At 41.4% G+C, this 25872-nt stretch overlaps 1 protein-coding gene across 2 annotated transcripts in view; it reads right to left on the bottom strand.

Annotated features, from left to right (window-relative positions):
• The window catches only part of MEIG1 (meiosis/spermiogenesis associated 1), a 539684-nt gene that overhangs the window by 234813 nt on the left and 278999 nt on the right, over positions 1–25872 (bottom strand). For both annotated transcript variants that reach the window (XM_044088338.1, XM_044088339.1), the window contains exon 2: positions 16717–16888. In XM_044088338.1, the coding sequence (XP_043944273.1) occupies positions 16717–16884 (168 nt within the window). In that variant the 5' untranslated portion in view covers positions 16885–16888. The remainder of the gene's footprint in view (positions 1–16716; positions 16889–25872) is intronic.

Below are 25872 nucleotides of genomic sequence, written 5' to 3'. Positions count from 1 at the left end.
AGCCGACACCGGAATTTCTAATACCTCGGCTCCAGCCGGGGCCGAAGGAACCACAGAAACTGTGGACTGAGACTCATCGGCTCCAGCCGGAGCCGATGTAGACAGAGGTTTAGAAACCTTAGGTCTCGGCTCAGTAGTCGGAGCCGAAGACCTAGATGCCTTAGAGGGCTTCCCTGTAGATACAGAAAGGGAATCCTCTGGCTTGAGTAAGCCCCTTAAAATTAACTTATTTTTTCTTTCCTGCAGGACCCTGGGGCTAAAGCCATGGCACACAGCACAGGAGTCCTGCAGGTGCAAAGGTCCCAGACAGTAGACACAAGAAGTGTGAGCGTCTGTCAGAGACATTTTCTGACAGCACGCATCACACTTCTTGAATCCCGAGACCTTTGCTTCTTTAGACATCTCAAAAGGTGTAATCACACACACAGTCACAAACACACTAATTACACCCTGTCTAGTTTAAATTATAATAAACCACTAACTAGGTTTTTCAAATAAGAAAAATAACACACACACTCCACTAGGGAAAGAAAAAAGGCCTGTAGGCCCAAGGGAAGAACTTAAAGTTCTTGAGGGAAAAAAACAGGAATTTTTAAGAAGGGGATAAGAATTCCTCTAAACTAAGGGAAATAAGTAAAAATATTAAAATTAAAGGGGTTTTAATAGACTAACTTCACAAGAAAAGTCACTTACCAAGAACCGGTAGAAAACCAACACCTCGATAGCTGTAGCGGCAAACGAGATCTGAGGTAACTCTCGCCTAGCATTGTGGGATATAAGGGGAGCCTCGAGCCGGTGGAACCAACTCTCGAGCTTTTAGAGTGGCCGAGTCGGAGCCGAGGTCGGCTCCGAACCCATCCAGCAAGAATGAAGGCGAGATAGACAACTTAACATGAATTATTTTGCACACACACACACACACACACACACACACACACACACACACACACACACACACACAAAATGTGTGTGTGCATGTATTATATATATTTTATATAAGGCCTATAATAAATCAAGCTCTACTTACAATTGGAAACGGATAATATATTGTATAAAAAATACTAAACAAGGTACCATACAAGCAGCAACACAGTTACCTCAGTATTACATTATTACAGTGAAATATAATCTGCAAAATAAAATGCACAAAACATTAAGAACACCTAAATTATACCAATAACAAAAACCTGTAACAGGCACTATTTTATGCAAATGCTGCAACAGTGGTTCAGTCGATTGCTGATTATAGCAATTGATTAACACACTCAGTATTACACTACAGAGACACACAATGGGTCGTGAAGGTACTAATGGAGGTGTACACAAACAGCAGAAAGCATGTGCATATATTTACAAAATTAACAAAGGCACAGAAGAAATCAAAAGCCTAGCCAGTTAGCATCGTCAATGAGAATGCAGTTAAGCCATCAGTGTTATGTGATTAAAGTAGCATCATTTTAGTACATTTGTCTGTTTTGTGAAAACAGTTTCTAGACTTGGTTTTTGTTCTTAATTACAGATAAGTTTGGCAAAATATGCACTGTATACTCAAAATCTAAGGAATAAATAATGCCTCTGTCCCACTGACCAACATGCTACCAATCGTCAAACTGAAATGCCCAACAGTATCAATGCTGCATATGTGCAACCCAAATCATAACTAGAAACACTGCTACAGAAGTATGAAGAACCTTTAATAATACTTTCTTATTAAAAAAAAAAAAAAAAAAAGAAAGAAAGGCAGCATAACCTCCACAGCAACACAAAAATCTTACTTGGCAAAAGCCAGACAGGTGAATGTAAAATGGTGTCTTAGGCAAACGGTTCATGACACCTAACCCCAAGCTTCCCAGTGGTCCTCTTCCATACACAGACCACAGCACGTCCATCCCTGGTTTCTCATCACAACCTCTTCATATAATTCAGATTATTATTTTTTTAACCTTAAATGAACTAAACTGAAAAAAAGACTAAGAAAAAAAAAAAAGGTGGATACGCTCCAAAACCCAACGGACCACTTAGTAAGTGAAGATAAAACACTTGAATCGATTAAAATCCATTATACAACCCCCCGTTAAATATTAAAAAATGTGCACGCTGATTGGTCAGCGTGTATGTTGTAAATCAGAGTTATAGTAATGGAAAAAGGTCCGGTCGCCCGGACTTTTTCCATTACTATAACTCTTTTTTCACACTGTTTCGCTATGTTAAACGAGTTTAACAAAGCGAGACAGCTTTAAAAAAAGCAACGGAGATTCTCTGTTGCTTTTTTAAAGCTGTCTCACTATGTTAAACTCCTTTAACATAGCGAGACAGTTTGTAAAAAGCAACGGAGATCTTGCTTTCTCCGTTGCTTTTTTCAAAACTGTCTCGCTATGTTAAATGGGTTTAACATACTGAGACAGCTTTAAAAAAAGCAACGGAGATTCTCCGTTGCGTTTTTAAAGCTGTCTCGCTATGTTAAACCCATTTAACATAGCGAAACAGTTTGTAAAAAGCAACGGAGATCTTGTTTTCTCCGTTGCTTTTTTCAAAACTGTCTCGCTATGTTAAATGGGTTTAACATACCGAGACAGCTTTAAAAAAAGCAACGGAGATTCAACATAGCGAAAATAGTTTGTAAAAAGCAACAGAGATCTTGCTTTCTCCGTTGCTTTTGCCCACAGTTCTGATGTACTGCATAGGCATACGCATGGGCAGTACATCAGAACTGCCGCAGAATACCAGACAGCTGTGGAAGGGCAGCAAGGAGGCATTATGCAATGCCATTATTTAAGAAAAGTAATTATTTTTTTTCTTAAATAATGTCATTATAATAGCAATAACTCACTTTTGGTGTGGGTAATGCTGGATTTACCACGGTTGGCTTTGTTTGGCCACTCGGGCTTCGCCCTCGTGACCAAACCACGCCAACCGTGGGTAAATCCAGCATTACCCACACCCAGGCGTGGGTTATTGCTATAATAACGTATGTTTATTTTAAGCACAACACACAGGCTGTTCGTCAGTAACACTACCAACTTCCTCAGAAACGGAAACAGCGTCACACAGTTAGAACTTCTATTTATACTAACAACAAAGTTGTCACATGTTCTATAAGGTCAGCGAGACCGCATAGAAACCCCCATAGAACATACTGGGTGAATAAAGACTAGTGCACTCATAAAAAATAGAGGGCTACAACTAGAATCGTTGCTAAATGCCCCAGTATTGATCCTGTGAAACTGTAAATCCCCCGGTGATTAAAAAAAGAACCTTTAATAAACAGACTTACAATAAATAACCATAATGATCATATAAACACATACTCATGAAAATAAAAACATAAGTCACTATCGGCTTAAAAATGAACAAGCAATCTTACATAAAATATGAAATCAAACGCGGAACATATATCTACTACTGCCCTATATAAACTCCTGGATAAACCATAAATTCTATACTAAACATACTAATAACATAAACAAATATGACAATAAAAAAATATAAAAATGAATAATAAGCCAGAATCAGCTTAGAATACCTACAGCCTTTGCATAATAGTTAAAATAAAATCAGTATGCTATGAATTACTGACCGAACACAGAACAAGTGGAGAAACCTACATATTCAATAGAAAAATACAAACAGGTGTAAACAACTATTGGTTGCTCCAAGAAAATGTGTCAGAAATTGCTTAGAATATCATTCTTTAAACATATAACCTAGAAAAATACAGAATAAATAAAATAAATTAAAATAAAATTAAAACTACGTGCAACCAAGACTAGAGATGCACTCTCTCAGTCCCTATCGCACTGGTGATGCATAAATAGTAAATTGACAGTCATGTACTAACACATGATTAACCAACATGTACAAGATGTATGTATTAAACATTGATACTACTACAGAGTGTCATCATCTGTTCAACCTCTTTGGCTTTAATAGGCATGTTATAGATGACATGCCATTAATGCCAGGTGAATAACAGGCATCTAACCTAAGTTGCCATGACAATTCTCTGCTCTCCAGGACAAGAGACAATGGACTTCCCCTACCATCTGACTGCACTTGATCTATAACTAAAAACAGAAATTCATGTTTGGAGTTCTCCGCTACATGTTTTGCCAAAGCTTTCTCCTGCTTGTCCTGTCTTTTAGCATACAGATGTTCGGAGATGCACTCTTGTAATTTTCTGCCTGTTTTACCGACATAAAAGGCCAGGCAGAGGGAACACTTGGCTAAATACACAACTTGGGAACTGGTACAATTGTACCTTCCGAATATATTAAATTTAGTGCCTGTTATTTCAAATTTAGAACCCATTTTAATGTTACTACAATAATGGCACATACTGCACTTGTACATGCCGTCCCTGCTATTGGGAACCCTGAATTTCTTCTCTAATATACTTTTGAGATTGTGGCCCCTTTTAAACACAATTCTTGGAAGTTCTGTCAATTTCTTCCGGATAAAAATCATCATGTATGACCAAGTTCCAGTTTTTCGAAATAATGGAAATTATCTCCTTTGCATCCAAACTGTATATTAATATAAAACTATTAGATATAGAAGTCCCTACATCTAATTTCACGTCATAATTTCCCTGAGGTGTACTGGTTTGGTTAAGTATGGGTAAATAAAAACCCTTTTCCCTCTTCCTCTGTACCCATCGAGAGAGATCATTGATCAGATCCTCAGGATAACCTCTATTGAGAAAAGGACTCCCCAAAAAGATGCATTCTTCAATGAAATTACAATCTCTAGACACCATTCTAGCAGCTCTAACTAGTTGTCCTTTGATTATAGATCTCTTCTGTGAGAAGGGGTGACAACTGTTGAACTGAACATAACTGTTAGAAAAAGATTCCTTCCGATAAATCTTAGCTATATAGCAACCATTTTCCTTATCTTTTATGAGGTCCACGTCTAGATATGCTACCCTATCCAGGGCAAAACTGTAGGTAAACTGGAGAAATTCTGTAGAAGAATTAAATAATTCTAACAATGAATTTGCTACCTTCTCATCTCCTTTCAGGATGATAAATATATCATCCAGGAAACGTGTACATCAATACCTTATCTTGAAATAGTGGATTGGATAAAATATACTCTCTCTCCCTATAAGTCATGACCAAATTGGCCACGCTAGCCCCACATGATGACCCCATGGGGACTCCTATCAATTGGAGAAAATATCTGTTATTAAATGTCACAAAATTGCTAGTCAAAATTATGTCTAGCAATTCAGTGACCAGTTGTATTTCTTCGGCTGGAGCCTTTTTTATGATCATCATAGCTGGGATCCAGTCCAAAGCTATAGCATGTGGGATGGAGGAATACAAATCCTTCACATCTATGGTCAAAAAATGACTATCCACACTATAAGGTATTTGGTTTACCCGGGATAGGAAAGACCAAGAATCCTTAGAAATCTGTGGCTCACTTGCCACATATTTCTTCAGTATAGTATCTACCACTCTGGCACTGGCATAGGTGATACTACCCCTAGCACTTACCAACGGACGCATAGGTGGATCTAAAGGATTCTTATGAATCTTAGGGGAACCAAATATGATAGGAATTTGGGGGGCTGGTAGAGATATAAAGTTTAATAAATCCAGATCAATAGTCCCGTTAATAAACATGTCATTGAAGTAGGAAGACACCTTGGATGTACCTATATTTAATTAATTCCTAGACACCTCCCTGTATGTCTCGGAAGTTAGAATGTTTTCCATTCTCCTGATGTTATCTGACTCGTTCATCATTACCAGACCTCCACCCTTATCTGATTGCATGACCCTAACTGAGGAGCTATTTAAAGAATCCAATAGTGACCTCTCCTCTTTACTAATATTAAACTTACATACTTGCTTTGAAAGGGGTTGACTAAGAACAAAACGTATGTCTAATTCACTTATTTGTTCAGGTTTAAGGAAGGATGTAATGGTGGATTATACATACTAGACACAAAAAAAAATCACCTTGGTCTCTGGTTAGATACCCAACAATAACTGAAGATTCTGTTTCCTGACAAACAATTTCAGATCAATTATAGATGAAGCCAAATCAGCTCTCTTGGAAGGCACAAATGAAAATCTTCTGGCGAAAAGATCCACTAATTCCTTAGCAAAAATAAAGTCGGAGAAATTATATATTCTAAAATCCTCTCCAGTGTTGGAAATAATGTTACATGCACTTGCATCTATTTGTCAATGTTTGAATAGGACTGGGCTAATTTCTTCTGTTCTTGTACCGGTTGCTGGGTTTCCGGCCCTGATTCGAAGGTGAGGATGGGGCTGGATCCCGAAAATTTGGACCCTCACCCTCTTCATTGGGATTCTTTGACTTATGATGGGCAGCCAACTGCTCACTACGTCTGACTTGTTCGATTGCATCAATAGACTCTACAGGGAGATTCTCCAACCTGCTGGATGTCGTTCCCCTTACAGAGCCAGAAGTATTAGGGCCATCTGTCTGCCATGTTCTGGTCGACAAAAAATTACCTTGGGACAAAGGGGGTTTCGGATAAGCCGAACCCTCTTTGTACACTCTAACATCCTTTTGTAACTTTTTAATTTTTGTTGATGTAAGTTTAGAAATGTGTTGATCTATACTGTTAAAAGAACGGTCATAATCGAACCTGTACCTGTGAAAGTTTAGATCATTTTTTATTTCCCCATCCAATTTGTTAATATATATGATCAAACTATCTGCTGCCAGCTGATAATGTTTACATATTAGATCCAAGAGTTCGAAACCATGCCTATCAAACAATTGGATTAACTCAATCCCATGGGGTATTGCCAGGACCTGAGGCCTTTGGGTACAACTCCAGACAGTTTGCATTCATCGAAATAAGCCACTTCCAGCTGGATTTTCCTAAGCTTCATAAGATTCTGGTCAAACATATTCAATTTAGAAGGTAAATCAGGCACACCGATCATACCTTGATCTGTAGCATTAGATCTCTCATTATCATAAAAGAAAAAAGAGCGGCTAAGCCATTGATTTAAATTGGGAATAACTTGGGAATTATTCGCAGGTATATTGTTCCTCTCAGACTGGAAAGGAACGATCCCCTGTCTCTGTACGCCATCCAGCAATGGTTTATCCAAGAATGGAACTCCTGCAGATTCATGAATTCTCCTATGGGTAAGGGACTCTCCACAAGATGTAGAGGGACCCGCAATATCCCTGGAACTGTTAGAAGGGCTGCCTCCAACATGCCCTTCTACGCTGACTCTGTTGGAAAAGTTGGAAGACATGGATCTTAGTTCCTGTTGGGATCCCATGATGTCATCGAACCAGCTGAAGAGGGTATTCACCTTCTGTGTCAACAGTTCGATTAACTGTGTCAAGTTGCCGGTTTCTCCTTCCATGCACGAGCCCGATGGTGTAACCGGAGCGCCTTCCATCCCAGTACGAACACACTGAACAAACTAAACTGAAAAAAGAATGTAAGAAAAAAACAAAAAGGTGGATATGCTCCAAAACCCAACGGATCACTTTGTAAGTAAAGATAAAATACTCAAATCGATTAAAATCCAATAACGTATGTTTATTTTAACCTGAGGATCTGATCAATGATCTGGAGAGAGAGGTACAGAGGAAGAGGGAAAAGGGTTTTTATTCACCCATACTTAACCAAACCAATACACCTCAGGGAGATTATGACGTGAAATTAGATTTAGGGACTTCTATGTCTAGTAGTTTTATATTAACATACAGTTTGGATGCAAAGGAGATAATTTCCATAATTTCGAAAAACTGGAACTTGGTCATACAGGATGATTTCATCCGGAAGAAATTGACAGAATTTCCAAAAATTGTGTTTGAAAGGGGCCACAATCTCAAAAGTATATTAGAGAAGAAATTCAGGGTTCCCAATAGCAGGGACGGCATGTACAAGTGCAGTATGTGCCGTTATTGTAGTAACATTAAAACGGGTTCTAAATTTGAAATAAGAGGCACTAAATAGAATATGTTAGGTAGGTACAATTGTACCAGTTCCCAAGTTGTGTATTTAGCCAAGTGTTCCCTCTGCTCGGCCTTTTATGTCAGTAAAACAGAGAGAAAATTACAAGAGCGCATATACGAACATCTGTATGCTATAAGAAGGGGCAAGCAGGAGAACGCTTTGGTAAAACATATAGCGGAGAACCCCAAACATGAATTTCTGTTTTTAGTTATAGACCAAGTGCAGTCAGATGGTAGGGGAGGTCCATTGTCTCTCGTCCTGGAGAGCAGAGAATTGTCATGGCAACTTAGGTTAGATGCCTGTTATTCTCCTGGCATTAATGGCATGTCATCTATAACATGCCTATTAAAGCTAAAGAGGTTGAACAGATGATGACACTCTGTAGTAGCATCAGTGTTTAATACATACATCTTGTACATGTTGGTTAATCATGTGTTAGTACATGACTTGTCAATTTACTAGTTGAGTTTATAATATCAATTTTTCCCTGGCAACCCCCGCATGTTTGATGTAGGGAGTTGTACGGGGGCCGAGGGTTGTAGACTAGGAATTTTTAGATTTATGCATCACCAGTATGATAGGGACTGTGAGAGAGTGTATCTCTAGTCTTGGTTGCACGTAGTTTTAATTTTATTTTAATTTATTTTATTTATTCTGTATTTTTTTAGGTTATATGTTTATAGAATTATATTCTAAGAAATTTCTGACACATTTTCTTGGAGCAGCCAATGGTTGTTTACACCTGTTTGTATTTTTCTATTGAATATGTAGGCTTCTCCACTTGTTCTGTGTTCGGTCAGTAATTCATAGCGTACTGATTTTGCTTTAACTATTATGCAAAGGCTGTTGGTATTCTAAGCCGATTCCGGCTTATTATACATTTTTATATTTTTTTATTGTCATATTTGTTTATGTTATTAGTATGTTTAATATAGAATTTATGGTTTATCCAGGAGTTTATATGAGGCAGTAGTAGATATATGTTCCGCGTTTGATTTCATATTTTATGTAAGATTGCTTGTTCATTTTTAAGCAGATAGTGGCTTATGTTTTTATTTTCATGAGTATGTGTTTATATGATCATTATGGTTATTTATTGTAAGTCTGTTTATTGGGCGGTCACGGCGGTGCAGTGGTTAGCATTGCTGCCTCACAGCAAGAGGTTCTCCGGTTCGATCCTCGGCTGGGGTGCCTTCTGTGCGGAGTCTGCATGTCCTCCCTGTGGTCGCGTGGGTTTCCTCCGGGTGCTCCGGTTTCCTCCCACATCCCAAAGACATGCTGTAGGTGGATTGGACACTCTAAATTGGCCCTAGGTGTGCATGTGAGTGTGCCTTCTGTGGAAGGTTGGGCGCCGGGCTGGCAACTCGACACCATAAAACTCCACTGCCATTCAATGTGCGGACAAGGTGATCCGCTGTGGCGACCCCTAACCGGGAAAAAGCCAAAAGAAGAAGAAGAAGATTGTAAGTCTGTTTATTAAAGTTTCTTTTTTGAATCACCGGGGGATTTACAGTTTCACAGGATCAATAATGGGGAATTTAGCGACGATTCTAGTTGTAGCCTTCTATTTTTTAGGACTGCACTAGTCTTTATTCACCCAGTATGTTCTTTGGGGGTTTCTATGCGGTCTCACAGACCTTATAGAACATGTGACAACTTTGTTGTTAGTATAAATAGAAGTTCTAACTGTGTGACGCTGTTTCTGTTTCTGAGGAAGTTGTTAGTGTTACTGACAAAAAGCCTGTGTGTTGTGCTTAAAATAAACATACGTTACTGGATTTTAATCTATTTGAGTGTTTTATCCTCACTTACAAAGTGGTCCGTTGGGTTTTGGAGTGTATCCACCTTTTCGTTCTTATTTTTTAACCTTTTCTGACACTTTTTTTGTACTATTCTTCAGATTACGAAAATTACTGCAGACAACTTGGATAAATCCTCCAGCTGCAAGAAATAAATTACAGGGAGCGAATACAGTGAACAGTACAATAAGAGATAAATGGCCCAAGACCATACATCTCAAATTTCCCTGATTTTGCAGAATGCTCATGATTTTTTTTTAATCTTACCTTTGACTTGTCCTTCAAAACTCCTCAGGTAATGGTGATCACTGTTATGTCAATAATTTTAAGTGCATCACAGTGCTACATAAAAACAAAAATGTTTTATTTGTATGGCTTTAGTGACACAATTACTTAGGAATTTTGCTTTCTCAGAATCCCTGAAAAATGTAGTTGGAAGGTTTGCCAAACAATGTATTACCAATTAGTAGGTAGTAAGGGTTAACATTTGAGGACAAAAAGAGGCTATGGTGTAGCAAAAATAAGTGTCCCACTGTAAGTAGGTGGACAATAAAAGGCAGCAATACATGAACTTTGTCTCCCACTGTCAGCTATCAATCACAGCAGCAAACAGCTCAAATTACCTTTGCCACTTTGACAGATATGAAGGGGAGGTGTTTAAAGTGGATGGGAGATGAGTTTAAGGACTACAACGCACAACAAAAGAATGGAAATTGGCCACTTTAGAAAAAAAGAAGTAACAGGCTCATTTATTCAAAGCTTCATTGTGCCTGGCTTAAACACCTGTAATTGCAAAACTTGGATTGCTTCTAAAACCTTCTGGACATACAAAGCTGATATAAATATATATTTTTGCACTAGCTCTAACAATTTCAGTGATATTTAGCACTTCTGTGCTGCATTTATTTATTTGTTTGAATTTATCACTGTTTTTCAGCTTGCACTTGCTAAAAAAACTCCGTCGGTTTGTTACTGCACTGCTCTTAGGTTGTTTTAACATTTTCTGATATTTCCTAACCTCCTCTGATACTGCAAAAGCTGTTCTGAGTTTGCCAAACGTCTCCTGAGTTTGCCAAACTATTTCTAAGTTTTGCAAAGTTTTTGTGTGTTGTGAACACCTCTCAGGGCTTGTGAACTTATTTCCAATGATTCCTGATATTGCATGAATTCTTACTTCTGTTGTAAAGCATTTGTTACTTCACGTGAGCTCAAAGCCAGTTTGTTTTACATTGGGAGGGTTCTTTTGCACTCTGGTGGGTGCAGAGAGCTAAATTCAACCAATGCAAGGTGGGAACTACTGATAGCTTATTGTGTTTTTATCTGATTGGCCTGAGGGTTTAACTTTATAAAAGTATTTCATCCTGCTGGAATAAAAGCCAAATGCTGTTCCCAGTGCTTGCATATAAGGAAACCTCTCCAGTTTAAACTCTTCTATAGGAAACACTCTCTACAGTCTGCCACTGTTCACAGCTGCTCAAAGAGCTGCCAGTTTGTGCAGAGGGTGGTACCACTGCAGGTCATCTAACAGTATACTACTAAATACTCTCACTTTGACCTTTAAGTGACTCTCCCTTATTCCTTCCCATCTAGAATCTGAGTTTCCTTGACTTACATAGCATAGGCTAGATTCAGACCTGCTGAATATGTATTATTTGGTATCACTGTGCTCTTAAACCAGCCATCTTACATTAAAAAGGCCTCCCTGCACTCTTGTAGCAGAAGTGTGTAGCTCAGGATCCATCTGAGTTGGGGATTGCTGGAGAAAGGCTCAGTTTGGGGCTGTTCCATTGGTAGTTGTGTTAAAACTATTTAAATTTGCCTATATATAAGCCTCGCGTTTGCCTGGGTTCGCACTCCGTTTACTGGAGCTGCTCCATGTTTGGCAACTTTAGCTAGAGGTTTGGAGTGCATCTGCAATAAAATCCAAGGCATCCACTGGAAACAAAATGAAAAATAAGTATGTTTTAAGCCAGCAGCGCACTTTGTTAACTGCATTTAATTGAATTACTACTTCATTTCTGCAGTCTGTGACAAAGTCCAACTAACCCACTTCCTTCCCAAATACCACATTCAGAAAAATCCTGCTATAATGGATGAGCAACTTCTAATAATTTTTCCTGCTAGGTTGACTGATATGGGCATCTTGAGGTAATGTAGCAATTGATTCATGTATACTGACAACCATTTACTCCTAAAGCAAACTAACACCCTATGTGAGAGATGCAAATACACTGTGGAATTGGTGTCAATTCTCTCACATAAAAACAAACTAGACATCAAACAGGTTGCCAGCACACACATTTCACTTCTCATGCAAACCTCACCTCTCAGACAAAAAAGGTCATGACACATAAACCAACATACATGGAGGTACTCACTAAAAACCTAACAAAAGAACAGAGACCTCTCAAACACACACTACCCACACTCACCACTAAGCAAAAAGAAGCCACTACACATATCACCACACACACCCATGTCTCAACAAATAAGCCCCTAAGGCAAAGCACATCAAATGTCTTGGTCATAGGCAACTCCATAATGAGACACACAGATGTCCCCCTCACCAGACTGGACAATGGAAGGTCACGGTCAGCTGCCTATCAGATGCCAGGATCTGACAAATCACGCATGCACTCAATTCAATCACCACTAAAACAGTAAAAAAAATAAATAAATAAAAATAAAAAGTACTGTTATGATTCTGTCATAGTCCATACTGGAGTGATTATATGAAGACAGACATGACTGGATGGGAGACCGTAAGTTTGCCCTGGGGGTGTCACCTACAGTATGTCCCTCTTAGATAAGGGCAGTCGGTGCTGATTATAGACTCACACTGCAAAATATAGACCATACGACTTGGTCAATAAGGGAACAAGAGTATAACATGGTTGGCTTATAAAGGCTCTAGGACCAATAGCCTAGTAACCTCCTATGAACCTATGATAGAACACTCTGATTATGTGTCTCTACCCTCATCCAGGATGATGTCACTATATAAACAAAAAAGGATTGACTTCAACAATTAGCTCAGCTTCTAGTGTCAGTCCAGGGTGATCCAGTATCTGTCAGCCTGGGAGTTTATGGTAGACAGACCTACCTGTCCCCCATAGGCTTTTGGATACTGGCAAAGACCCTTGCCTCCCCCATACTGCCTTTTTAAGGAAATGTCAAAACAATACATTTTCCAATGTAACAAAATTTAATTGAGACAAAGTCAGGGTCAAGCAGCTTAATTCTAGGAGTTTACACATGAAACTGCTTTCCCTGGAAGCACTCTTCACCTTGGAAGATGCTAACGTCTGTGCAGTTAATGAGACATAGTTCAAGGCCACTGAGAGCACTCCAGTTGTGCAATGCCTTCCACACGTTCAGACCTCAAAACGAGTGTGAAGGAACCAAAGGTGGAGGTGTATCCATCTTCATTAAAACCAAATACACTGCGAGATTGGTCAAATGGCATGACTCTCTCAAACTACTCCATGTCAAACTATCTATTGGGAAAGTACCATACCACATCATTGCTAGCTATAGATCCCCCACCATGAACCAGGATAAGCACACCCTCTACCTGGATTTATTGGAATCCCTCGTCATACAGCTCAACACCTTATAAATGGGAAATTTCAACTATCCTTCCATAGACTGGGGGACATACACGAGAAAAAACCCGCTCACCCAGAGGTTCCTGGACTTTGTTAATGCAAATACTCTGGCACAGATAGTCTACACCCCCACTAGGGGCTCTAATGTTCTGGACATAGTACTCACCAACATGGGGGGCACTGTACTTCCCCATGCTTGATGCCATCCCTGATTAGGTCAGACCACAAATCAGTCTCATTTGAAGTAACTATTGCGACTGACACCCTCACAGGAAAAAAAATTATAGAAAACTTTACCAAAGCTAACTACAGCCTACTAAGTGATGGTATAAAAAACTTCATACCACCTGTAATCGCAGACATCAATGATCACTATGCAGAAGTGTATACAAATGCCTTGTACAAACACTTAAGTGACTACAGAAACTCTGCTGTACCTGACTGGATCAAAACCAGGTCTTCCTGTAAAAACAAGTCTCTGTGGTGGACTTCAAATGTAAACAGATTACATAACAAGAGGACGAAACTACTGTCCAAAAGCAAGAGGGATATCACTCTGCAGAGGAAGAGGTCCCTGCTAACCCTAAACAAGAAAATCAGAAATCTTATAAAGCCTTCTAAAGCAAATTATGAAACTAAAATCACATCCCTAGACAAGGATAATCATAAGGCATTCTTTAACTACATCCAAAGCCTAAAAGGGAATGCCCATCTTTGTGCCAAATTGCTTGTAGATGGGATCACTCTTACTACACCAGACGATATTGCCAATCTGCTAGCTGACAGATTCAGTACAAACTTCACCCCCCTCTCTCCACCTACCATACCCCAAAGCATACCTGACACCAGCTCTCTGCCTAGTATCTCTAGAGATCAGGTAATCTCTGTGCTCGCCAAGGCCAAAAACACGGCCTGAAAAGAACCAGATAATATCCCAGGTTGTTTACTAAATAATCTCAAACAAGACCTAGTGGATCCACTTGGCTTTCTCTTTAATCATAGTTTGAGAACTGGCTATGTTCCTTCAGAATGGAGAACAGCAACAGTAATCCTCCTGCACAAAGGTCAGCCACCAACTGTCACTGAGAACTACAGACACATAAGTCTAACCAGTCTCATCTGCTGTATCATGGAAAGAATCATCATGGACCTTATCAACAAGGACATAGATGGCCTCAAAATGCTGGACCCAACCCAGTCTGGCTTCATTAAGGGTAGATCATGCTTACTAAATCTGGTAGACTTGTTTGAGAATGGCACAAAAGCATTGGACGAAGGTAAGACAGTGCACACAATCTATCTCGACCTTGCCAAGGCTTTTGACATGATTCCCCATGTTGGCATCATTGAAAAACTCTACTATATATGGATTAACCATTACATTACTAGATGGGTAGCCAGTTGGCTCTCCGACAGAACACACACTGTCAAAACTAGTGTCTTCACTTCCACCAGTAGACCCATCACCAGTGGAGTACCACAGGAGTCTGTTCTGGATCCCTTACTGTTTGGCATCTATTTCTTAGAAGTCCAGGACAAAGTAGACAGCCTTTGGCTCACCAAGTTTGCTGATAACTGCAAACTGGGAGCAATCAATGAGTGCCCCAATGATGTCAACAAATTAAAATAAGGGCTATAAAAACAAATGATTGGTGCCAAAGTCATGGTCTAAAACTAAATGCAAAAAATGCATTATCATTCCCTTTGGAAAAATGGAATTCCCTACAAATTACAATACTGACAGCAGCCCCCTGAGTTCCAATCCAGTAGTGTGAGACTTGGGAACACAGGTCAATAGCAATCTGAACTTTGACCAAGTTTCCACAGTGGTAAGGAAAGTCTTCTACATAGCGCACCTCATAAGCAAGGGCAAAGCATCCAGGTCAAGGGATGTTATAACTCCACTGTGCTCAACCCTCATCAGACCACTAATAGAGTATAATGCACCCTTTTGCATGTACCTCACTAGATATGTGCTGCTGGAGAGACCTCAGAGATTTCTCACAAAGAAAATACAGGGACTCCAAACAATGACCTACGTGGACAGGCTGAAAGCCCTGTCACTTTACTCTGTTTTGTAAAGGCTGCTGAGAGGTGACTTGTGCCTGGCATACAGGGAAATCTCCAACCCTGCCCTAATGGAAATGCTGCACATCCCCAAGTCAAATACCACAAGAGTCACTCACTCTAGGGATCTCAACCTAGTTTGTGACTAACAGAACATGTTGGAGAGACCTAGATAACTATATGGGAGACCACAAATTCACCCCTGGGGTAGCACCCATGTTCCTCATGGACAGTGGTAGCCGGTGTTGATCACAGACACGCTCTGTTCATAAATTCATTCTACAAACTACCCAAAGAACGACAAATGGGGATACTTGGGATTAACATGACTAGGCTTGTAAAGGCTCTAGGGCCAGTAGCCAAGTAACCTCTTATAAACCTAAGAACCGAGAATAACGTTCCATGTGATTATCCCTGTTTGTCTTTTAAGTAGTCATTGTAAAGCAAGAAATGGTAATTAAATCTGACTGACTAAAAGAAAGCAGGGTTTATGTGAAAACACATGTAAAGTCAATGCAATGACAGGAGCTTTGGAGGTATAATATAATATTTTAAAGTCAAACACTGCATTGTGGGATACCTAGAGGTAGACTAAAAAATCAAGATGCTGGACCCCATGTGGGCAGACTCTGGAATTACTTTTAAAAATATAAACAAAAAGTATGAGTCCAAAAGTGCACGGTGGTGCAGTGGTTAGCATTGTCGCCTCACAGCAAGAGGTTCTCCGGTTCGGTCCTCAGCTGGGGTGCCTTCTGTGTGGAGTCTGCATGTCCTCCCTGTGGTCGCGTGGGTTTCCTCTGCGTGCTCCAGTTTCCTCCCACATCCCAAAGACAAGCTGCAGGTGGACTGGACACTCTAAATTGGCCCTAGGTGTGAGTGCATGTGTGTGTGTCTTCTGTAGAAGGTTGGGCGCTGGGCTAGCAACTCGACACTGTAAAACTCCACTGTCAATCATGAGCGGACAGGTGATCCGCTGTGGCGACCCCTAACTGGGAAAAGCCGAAAGAAGAAGAAGAAGATAATGAGTCGAAAAGTGGTGTTAAAATGTAGGAAACATCAAGAAATGATGAAAAACATTTTTTTTTCAGTCTGTGGGTACAGTTCTCCTTTAAGGCTCTTTGTAACACAAATGGTAGCCATTCAGTTGATACACTGATTAGATCCTCACAACTCTCCTCTAAATCAACAAGTCATTAGCAAATTCCAGCAACAATATATAGTATATACACTCTGATTTATAATGTAATACTGCAATGAAAATTAATGGTAACATTACCGTAGCTACTTGCTTAACTTGCTTATATTCACTCTCATCCCTGTATCCTGCTTGCTGAAATCTGTACAGGTTTTCAATCTCATATGACCACAGCTTTGCTCGACTCATAGACTTTGGCCGGACAGCAGCACTGTCAGAATCCTGAACTTCAGAAAATCCACAAGACATTATGCTGAAAAGTAAATTATATAAAGTATATTCAACTTTAATAAAACCTAGAAAAAATATTTTGTTACCTTTTAGGAAATAATCTATAAATTAAAATATGAACATGCCATGCAAGCATGCATTTTCTGTGGAAAGAGGTTTATACTAAATACTAATCTAAATACTGATGTCATTATTCATCTGAGTAGCATAATTTTATAAATTCATATTAAAAAGAAGTCATGTTCTTACCATAGCGTTCCATGTGAATTGTTCATCTCGCCTTTGTTCTTACACACGGGTTCGGAGCCGATCCTCGGCTCCGAGTCGGCCACATCACCAGCTCCGCATCTTTGAGAAAGCTCGAGGCACAGTTCTATCCCATGATCCTCCTGTGCTAACCCTCAGATCTAGTTTGCTAACACCAGAAGAATCCCACTAGCTTACTGCGCCCTCAGCGCATAGAAAAAACACAACCACAATGTCTGATACTCTGTCATCAATAGAAGAGAAAAGATGCCATCCCTGATGTACACCAGGAAGCTCAAGAATAACAATATCTAGAGAAGACTGAATCCGAATGCAGTCTTACCCGTTGTTCCAGAACGCAGGATGGGGGATGGAGGGGGGGAATGTAAGAACAAAGGTGAGATGAACAATTCACATGGAACGTTATGGTAAGAACATAACTTCTTTATGTGAAATTGTTCGATCACGCCGTTTGTTCTTACACACGAGTAGCGTCCCTAGCTCCTTTACCCTGGGTGGCTCACGGGAGAACATTCCTGAGAACAGTGGAACCAAACGTCGCCCTGTCTCTGGAGTTTTTATCTAATTTGTAGTGAGCGATAAATGTATGTGGTTTCGCCCAAGTTGTCGCCGCAAGCGGGCAGCATGGGCTAAAGAAGTAGCAATCGCCCTCGTAGAATTAGCCTTGGGGTTAAAGGGGAGTTGTTGCTTTGATTCTGAATATACGAAATTTATACAGTCTGAGAGCCATTTGGATAAAGTAACTTTTGTTACCGCCTTTCCCTTCCTTTGGTCAGCATATGATATAAACAGTTGGTCTGACTTTCTGTATTCCTTCGTCCTAAGTAAAATCTCAGCTGCCTGTGGACGTCTAATTTGTGCAGCATGTATTCCAACTTATTGGAGTGATTTTTGAAGAAGGTGGGTAGTTCAATCGACTGATCAATATTTTGGACCGAACAAATCTTTGGAAGGAAGGATGGATTTGTACGCAATGTTACCCTATCTGGATGAAATATCATATATGGGGGCCGAACAGATAACGCTTGCAACTCTGAAACCCTCCGGGTGGAAGTGATGGCAACCAGAAAAAGTGTCTTCCACAATAAAAATTTTAGAAGGGTTGTGGTGGCTGGTTCGAATGGGGGCAACATGAGCCGTGATAACATCAGGTTAAGATTCCATGGGGCCACTGGATTAAGAAAGGGGGGACGAAGGTGAAAGGTACCTTTCATAAAGGCTTTGCAAAGTCTGTGGGACATGAGGGAACTATCTCCCTGACCAACATGAAAATTAGATATAGCCGCAAGTTGTACCCTTATAGTGGAAGTCGATGCTCCTTCATGAAAAAGTGTCGAAAGAAACTCTAATATCTTGTGTACTGGAGCCCCTGACGGATCTATACCCTGCTGCGAGGCCCAGTACGCAAAACGTTTCCATTTGCTGTTGTATAGCTTCCTTGTGGATGGCTTGTGGGAAGATACAATTATATGTTGTACTGCAGGGGACAATAAATCTGACCTGGCTAAGATGGGAAGCGGAGCAGCCAAGCTGTCAGTTTGAGGGACTTGAGAGATGTGTGAGGAACTCCCGACGAGTGCTTCAAAAGATCTGGCACTGGGTCCAGAATCCACGGTTCCTCCACCTGATGAGTTTGAAGAAAGGGGAACCAGATTTGTCGAGGCCAGAATGGGGATATCAGAATTATGGTCCTTTCCAGACGTCTGGCTTTCTGCAGGAATTTGGGAATTAGCGGAACAGGGGGAAAAGCGTAAAGGAGACCCGGGGGCCAATCGTGCACCAGTGCATCCCTGGGGGCACCCCCCGGAGGGGGTAGTAGGGCAAAGTAGCTTCTGCATTTGACATTCAATGGGGATGCAAATAGGTAGCAGCAAGGCTGTCCCCATCTGCGGAAAATCTTTTCCGTGACTTGAGATTTGAGGGACCACTTGTGGGGCAACAGGATGGCTCTGCTCAACCTGTCCGCAATGACGTTGGATGTCCCCGGGATGTGCGTTGCTATCAGAAAGCGTCCAGTAGACACAGCCCATTGCCAAATCCTGAGGGCCTCTCTGCACAATGGATAAGACTTGGTTCCTCCTTGTTTGTTTATGTACCAGACTGACACGTTGTCCGTTTGAACTGTCACTGTTCCCAGAGGTAATGACTTGTGAAAGTGTTGCAACGCTAGAAACACTGCCCTCAGCTCTAGGACATTGATGTGCATGTTGTACTCCAAGTTGGACCATTGACCTTGGACTGTTCTTCCCTGAAAAAGTCCCCCCACCCTATCAGGGAAGAGTCCGTGGGTAAAGTAGTTATAGGACTGGGCAACACAAACGGTCGGCCTACTGTTAGGTCCTGACTGTGCATCCACCATACGAGATCCCATTTGCAGGAGTTCGTGATTAAGATCTCGTGAGATAGTGGAAGCTGTCGGTAGGACCACTGAGCGAATAGCATCCATTGAAGGATCCTCATATGCATTCTGCCTAGGGGGACTACAATAAGAGCGGCTGCCATCATTCCTAGCACTCTCAAGATTTGTTGAGCAGGGACTTTCTTGCTCTGAAGAAGGATAGAAATTTGATTTCTGAGGGCTGATACTCTTAGTGGGGGGAGATTGATTCGAGCCTGGGAAGTGTCTAACTCTGCCCCTATAAATGATATACGCTGTGAGGGCGATAAGACAGATTTTCCAAAATGGACTGTTATGCCCAGAGAGGAGCAAATGTTGATGGTGTAATCCCTGGCTTGCACAAGACGATACTCGGTGGTGGCAGACAGGAGCCAGTCATCTAGGTAAGGAAACACTCGGAATCCCATTTGTCTTAAGTGAGACGCTACTACTGCCATGCATTTGGTGAACACCCTGGGGGCTGAGGTGAGGCCAAAGGGGCAGAGCACGAAACTGGAAGTGACTGGCTCCCAGCCGGAAGCGCAGGTGATCTCTGGATGCTCTGGCCATCTTGATATGGTAGTACGCTTCTTTGAGATCTATAGAGCACATCCAGTCACCCTCCTGTAGGAAAGGAAGGATCGACTGCAGCGTGACCATCTAGAACTTTTCTTTTCTCACGAAAGTGTTGAGTCTGCTGAGGTCCAAAATTGGCTTCCAGTTCCCTGCTTTCTTTGGAACTAAAAAGAACCTTGACTAAGTTCCAGATCCTTTCTGGTCTGCTGGGACTGGTTGGATGACTCTGTTTTCGAGCAGCCTTTTTATTTCTACGGCTGCCTGGTCTCGCAGACTGGGTGGAACATCTGGGAGCTTTTTGGGGGCAGGTGGAATTTTTATAAATGGAATATTGTAGCCTCTGGTAACTATGCTTTTTACCCAGGAATCCAATGTAAGATTTAGCCAGGCCACTGGGTATAAAGCCAAATGGCCCCTGACTGCCTCCAGAGTAGGACAGCCGGGCATCCACTCAGGAGTGCTGAAAGGGCTTCCCAGAGAACGTATCTATGTCACCTTGATTCTGCGGACCCCCTCTGCCGCCTGGACGGCGTCTTCCATTTCTTCCCCCTCCTCTGCCTCTGGAGGGGGCATCACTCTGTGCGGGCTGAAAGGATCCCCGAGTCTTTCGGAACCACATTCTTCCGCCTCTTTGCCCTTTGGGGTATGGTCTAGATGGGGCGGAAAAACGGACACCTACGGTAAACAGGGTCTTCCCTTCTTGCTCGCACCTAGTGAGAGTCTCCTTTACTTTGGGACCAAACAGTGAGGCACCATCAAAAGGGGCGTTAGCAAAGGAAGACTTGAAGGCTTCCACAAAGGAGCATAGGCGCAGCCAGGATTGTCTCCTCAGAGCAATTGCTGAGGCTGCCGCCCTACTCGAACCTTCGGCTGCATATGAAATGAGCCTCATGGATGAGTTAACTATGGAATTGAGGGTGTTAAGGCGTGCTGTTACTTTCTCGGAGACAGCAGCATCTGTATTGCCCTGGAGAGTATCTCCCAGTTCCTTGAGGAGATCTCTCTGTAGATGCGTGAAATGCGTAAGGTAGTTCAGCGATCGCATGGAAAAAGTCGCAGAACTAAACACGCGCTTCCCATACCTGTCCATCGTCCTAGAATCCTTATTAGGAGGATGAACAGAGGAAGATGATTCGGACATTTCCTTCTTAGTGGCTGCCGCCACCACCATAGTATCCACTGGCACTCCTTTAGTTAGAAAGCTTTTGTCCTGAGGGGTCGTGATATACTTGTTGGGTCTGCGGGGGACCGGTTCCACTGTATCAGGTGTCTCCCATACCCTTCGCGCTATCAGGTCCATGAGCTCGTCAAAGGGAGGGGTCACCCAGGAGGTAGAAGGTTGAGCTCCAAATGCCTTCAGCAACACCGATTCGTCTACAGAAGGGGAAAGGGTCTGCCAGTCTCCTCTCTGTTTCAAGATTTCTAAAATGTCAGCAAAAGAGACATCTTCACAGGGGGACCGTGGGGACCCTTCTGTTTCATCCAAATCGGTATCAGATGTCAGAGATTCCTGTGGAGAATCAATGTGCCTTCTCTTGCACAATCTTTTCCTCGGTACATCCTCAGAGGGGGCTTCTGGGGAGGCATCCGAGGAACCAGGGGTGCCCTCTGGGGCTGGCTGAGGCATTGGGTCTCGACGTTTGGTAAGAACCGAAGGTACAGAAGCAGAATGTGGACCCTTTGGGGGAGGAGAAGAAGATGTCGATGACGTATGTGTCTGTTCAGACAAGACCTTCCTCATGATGTCAAAGGCACCGGTGCCCTGGCCCGAGGACCCCATCGGTTCCGAAGAAGCTGGTCCGACCCTGAGGACGGATCCGAGCTGATCTGAGCCGAGGCCCCGAGGGGGAGAGTTGGAACCGAAATTTCGGTTCGACTGTCCGCCCCGGAACCTAGGAAAGACCGTCAGCTCAGAGACCCCCCGGCTGGTTCCGAAGGTGTCGAGGTCAACAGTGTCAATAGCGCTACTGGAGGCTTCGGCACCAAGGGCTCTACAATCATTGGCTCTTCGATTCCTGGCTCCGATGACTCGACAGGTCTCGGAGGAGGATTTGTCTCGGGGGCGGGAAGAGCCTCGAGTTTCGAAACCAACTGGGACGAAACCTCGATTAGTTTGGACAGAGCCGAGTTCTCCATTAGCTTCTATACCACTCGGTCCACATTGGAAAGCGGCCTCGAAGAACGGGTCGAAGGGGCCGAAGCCGTCACCGTGCGAAGGATTGAAAGCGGTGGTACCTCCGATACCGGCTCCAATACCTGAGTCTCGATCAGAGACAAACATTCGACACCCGACCCTGAGGTCTTTGGAGCCAGAATCTGAAAAGAGGTGCTCGGAGCCGAGGACTTAGGCTCCGACACTCTTGAAGACTTGGACCCCTTCAAAGACTTGGACACTTGTTCAGTCTTATCCAGGGCCTCCTGAAAATCGGGTTTTAATAACCCTCTGTCCACCAACTTCCTGCGCCTTTCTAGCATGACCCTCCCACTGAAGGAATGACAGATGGAGCAGTCTTCCTGCAAGTGGAGAGGGGCCAAGACAGTAGACGCAGGAAGAATGGTTATCAGTTATGGACATGTTTTGTCCACACTGACACCTTTTAAAGCCTGACTTAGCTTTTTCAGACATACTATCTAAGATACCTAGTAAACAAAATACTAACAACACACTTATATGTATATATGTATATATATATATATATATATATATATATATATATATATAATAACACACTATAACACTTTTAAAGTATGAATAATACTTATCTCTCTATATAAATATATAAAGGGAAGAATAAGTTAAGGCAGAAAAATAACAATTTAAACTCTACTGTCAGTCTTGACAGAATTACAACAAGGCCTTAAGTGAAGTAAAACACACTAAACTATTTAACTATATGAAAAAACACACTCTCTAATAAACTATCACACTTTACACTAATAATCTACTTTAACTACTTTTAAAACTACAAACTTCAAAAAGGATAGTAAAAATAGAATGAAAAAATACTGGCCCAAGCCTCTCACGATGCGATCTGCTGCTAGCGGCAAACTAGATCTGAGGGTTAGCACAGGAGGATCATGGGATAGAACTGTGCCTCGAGCTTTCTCGAAGATGTGGAGCTGGTGATGTGGCCGACTCGGAGCAGAGGATCGGCTCCGAACCCGTGTTTAAGAACAAACGGCGAGATCGAACAATTTCACATTAATTTTGTTTACATGCTACATGTGTATGCAGTTCTTTTTGCTGTTAGTTGCATTTGAACTAAATTAATAACCATACCATCCACTATGTAACTTGACATGAAAAGACACCGGAAACAAACTTTAGCTGAAACAGCTGTTAGTATATCTTAACATTTTCTGTCTTTAGGGGAAAGTGTATTCATTTCTAGAAGCCAGTAATTCAAAAAAGTAAAACTTTTCATTAATAGAATAAGCTGTCTTTACACAAAGCATGCAAGTGTTTTACATGTTCCGTAATGCAACATGGTGAAATTTGCATTTATGTAACAAGCTGCCTTTGCACAAAATAGTGTTTTGTGTGCTTCTTTGCTTATTTCACTTTGAACTATTTTATAATATAACAGTGAATAATGTATGTGTATTAGCAACTCTACTACTTGAGTGTATTTAAATGTAGAATTCATGTTTTTATGTACTTACAAAGCATGTTCTCTACTTCTTCAGATGAGAAAATGTGGGCAGTTCCAACAAACATGATCTCTGAAAACATCATAAACATAACAAATACAGACCTGCAACCTATGTTAAATATTCCAGCATATGAAACATTTTACTTTTCAGTGTATCAGGGGTTCATTTCCATGTATATAACTGAATTTAGTTTAAAACAGTATATAACTGCCCTAGCCCTCCCTTAAGGTTACAGGTAAGATATACACAGTTTTAAGAACTGTATCACTGTGATGTCCTGAAGTAGGATGCACAATCATACTGTGCAATATGAAGTTATAACTTTAGAATGTAAGAAATGTCTGAATGCGATGGCACTGAATACCTGAAATATTTACAAATGAATCTTTCCTCTATGACTGATAGTCTAACGTGTATGCAGAACTAAGAGCTTACCAGATGTACTCATAAAAATTAAAAGTCCTACTACAACAATAGATCTGTATTGTCTGCTTCCATCCTTCCTCAATGTATACATCTTTGGATCTGACTCGGGATCTGACTTCTGATACTCTAGGCTTTGGATCCAATGTTCAGGCATCTCCCCTTACCCATAAGCCCCTCCTATCCCCAAAATTGCCCCAGATCAAGTTTGCCCATAAATCCACAAGGGATAAAATTCTATAAATAAAAGAACAAATTCCTTAAAAAAGATACTCTGCTTATATCCTGCTCTGGTGCTGAAACAGCAAGTGACTGTGTCCAAGGGACAAACCGTACAGTCATACAAGAAAACAAGACAGTGAACTCCTAAATGATCCAAGGGGAAACAGGGATGGAAGCTGAGGAAGGATGGAAGCAGAAATGGTAAGTACATAACTTTCACATCTGATGTTGTCTCTTCCATCTGTTCCTCAATATATATGACAGAGTCATCAGCTTATGAAGTCTTGGGTGGTCTCATGGAAGGATATCCCACAGGATGGTTGACCCAAAAGCAGATCTATCTCTGGAGAGCAAATCCAGTTAACACTGAGAAATGAAAGTATGAACATTAGACCATAATGCAGTACAGCAAATATCATCAATGCAGGTTTTTGAGAAAAAGGTGGTAGATGTAGATACAGATCTAGCTGAGTGAGCTTTGATGGATTTGGGCAAGGTCAGATGCTTTTCTTTGTATACATATAACATGTAGTCAGATAGCCATCTAGATAAAGTCAATTAAAATACTCCTTGCCCCAGTTTAGCTTTTGGGAATGAGATAAACAGTTGATCATACTTGCTGGTATGGTAGATATATAAAAACAACAAAGCTGTTGATGCATGCCCAGCAGATGTAGCATGCACTCCCTTTTGTTGGCAAATGGACTGGTTTAGTGAAGTCTTGGTGGCTAATTTAAGAATGAAAGATATGCTTTTCCACAAAGATGCCTATCTTTTCGGAACACCAGGTAAGACAATTTTAATACAGAGCCTGTAGTTCTGCTGAGATGATTGCGACCAGTAACAAGGTTTTCCAAGCCAGAAATCTGAAATCCAGCTTGGCTGCAGGTTTGAAATGATGTAATAGCTTGCAGCATCATAGTTCCCAAGGAGAGGTAGGATCCTTAAGGAGAGGCCTAAGAAAAAGGGTGCCCCTTAAGAAGGGCTTGGATAATCCAAGAAAGGAAATGGATGATTGTTTTTCACCAATATGGAAATCTGAGATGATAGTCAGATGGACTTTATGGTATAGTTACTGTCTCCTTCGTGAAAAAGGGAAGCCAGGAAGTCTAAAACAGCTGAATGAGGAGCTGAAAAAGGATCTAGATTCCACTCACAGACCCAAATACAAACCTTTTCCATTTGCTTTTGTAAGTCTTCCTGGTAGACGGTCCTTGGGATGACGTAAGAATGTGGGTTACTATGGAAAAAAGCTTGGACTGACCAGCCATCACAATAAAATAACAAACAGTTAACTTGAGGGCTTGAGTGTCTGGGTGAGGCATTCCAGAAAGGTGAGAAAGAAGATCTGATCTGGTTACCAGAACCCAAGAAGAGGTTAGTAAATGAGTCCAGAGAAAAGGAAAGTACACCTGTCGATGCCAGAATGGAGGATGGCTGTGCTCTTCCTCTCTGATGCTTTCTGTAGGAATTTTAGAATGAGAGGG

Source organism: Protopterus annectens, chromosome 11.part0 (assembly GCF_019279795.1).
Source record: "Protopterus annectens isolate FY-2018-M chromosome 11.part0, PAN1.0, whole genome shotgun sequence".
NCBI classification, from domain to species: domain Eukaryota; kingdom Metazoa; phylum Chordata; order Ceratodontiformes; family Protopteridae; genus Protopterus; species Protopterus annectens.
The sequence above is the reverse complement of the archived record's forward strand: the minus strand, read 5'-3'. Positions and strand labels throughout refer to the sequence as shown.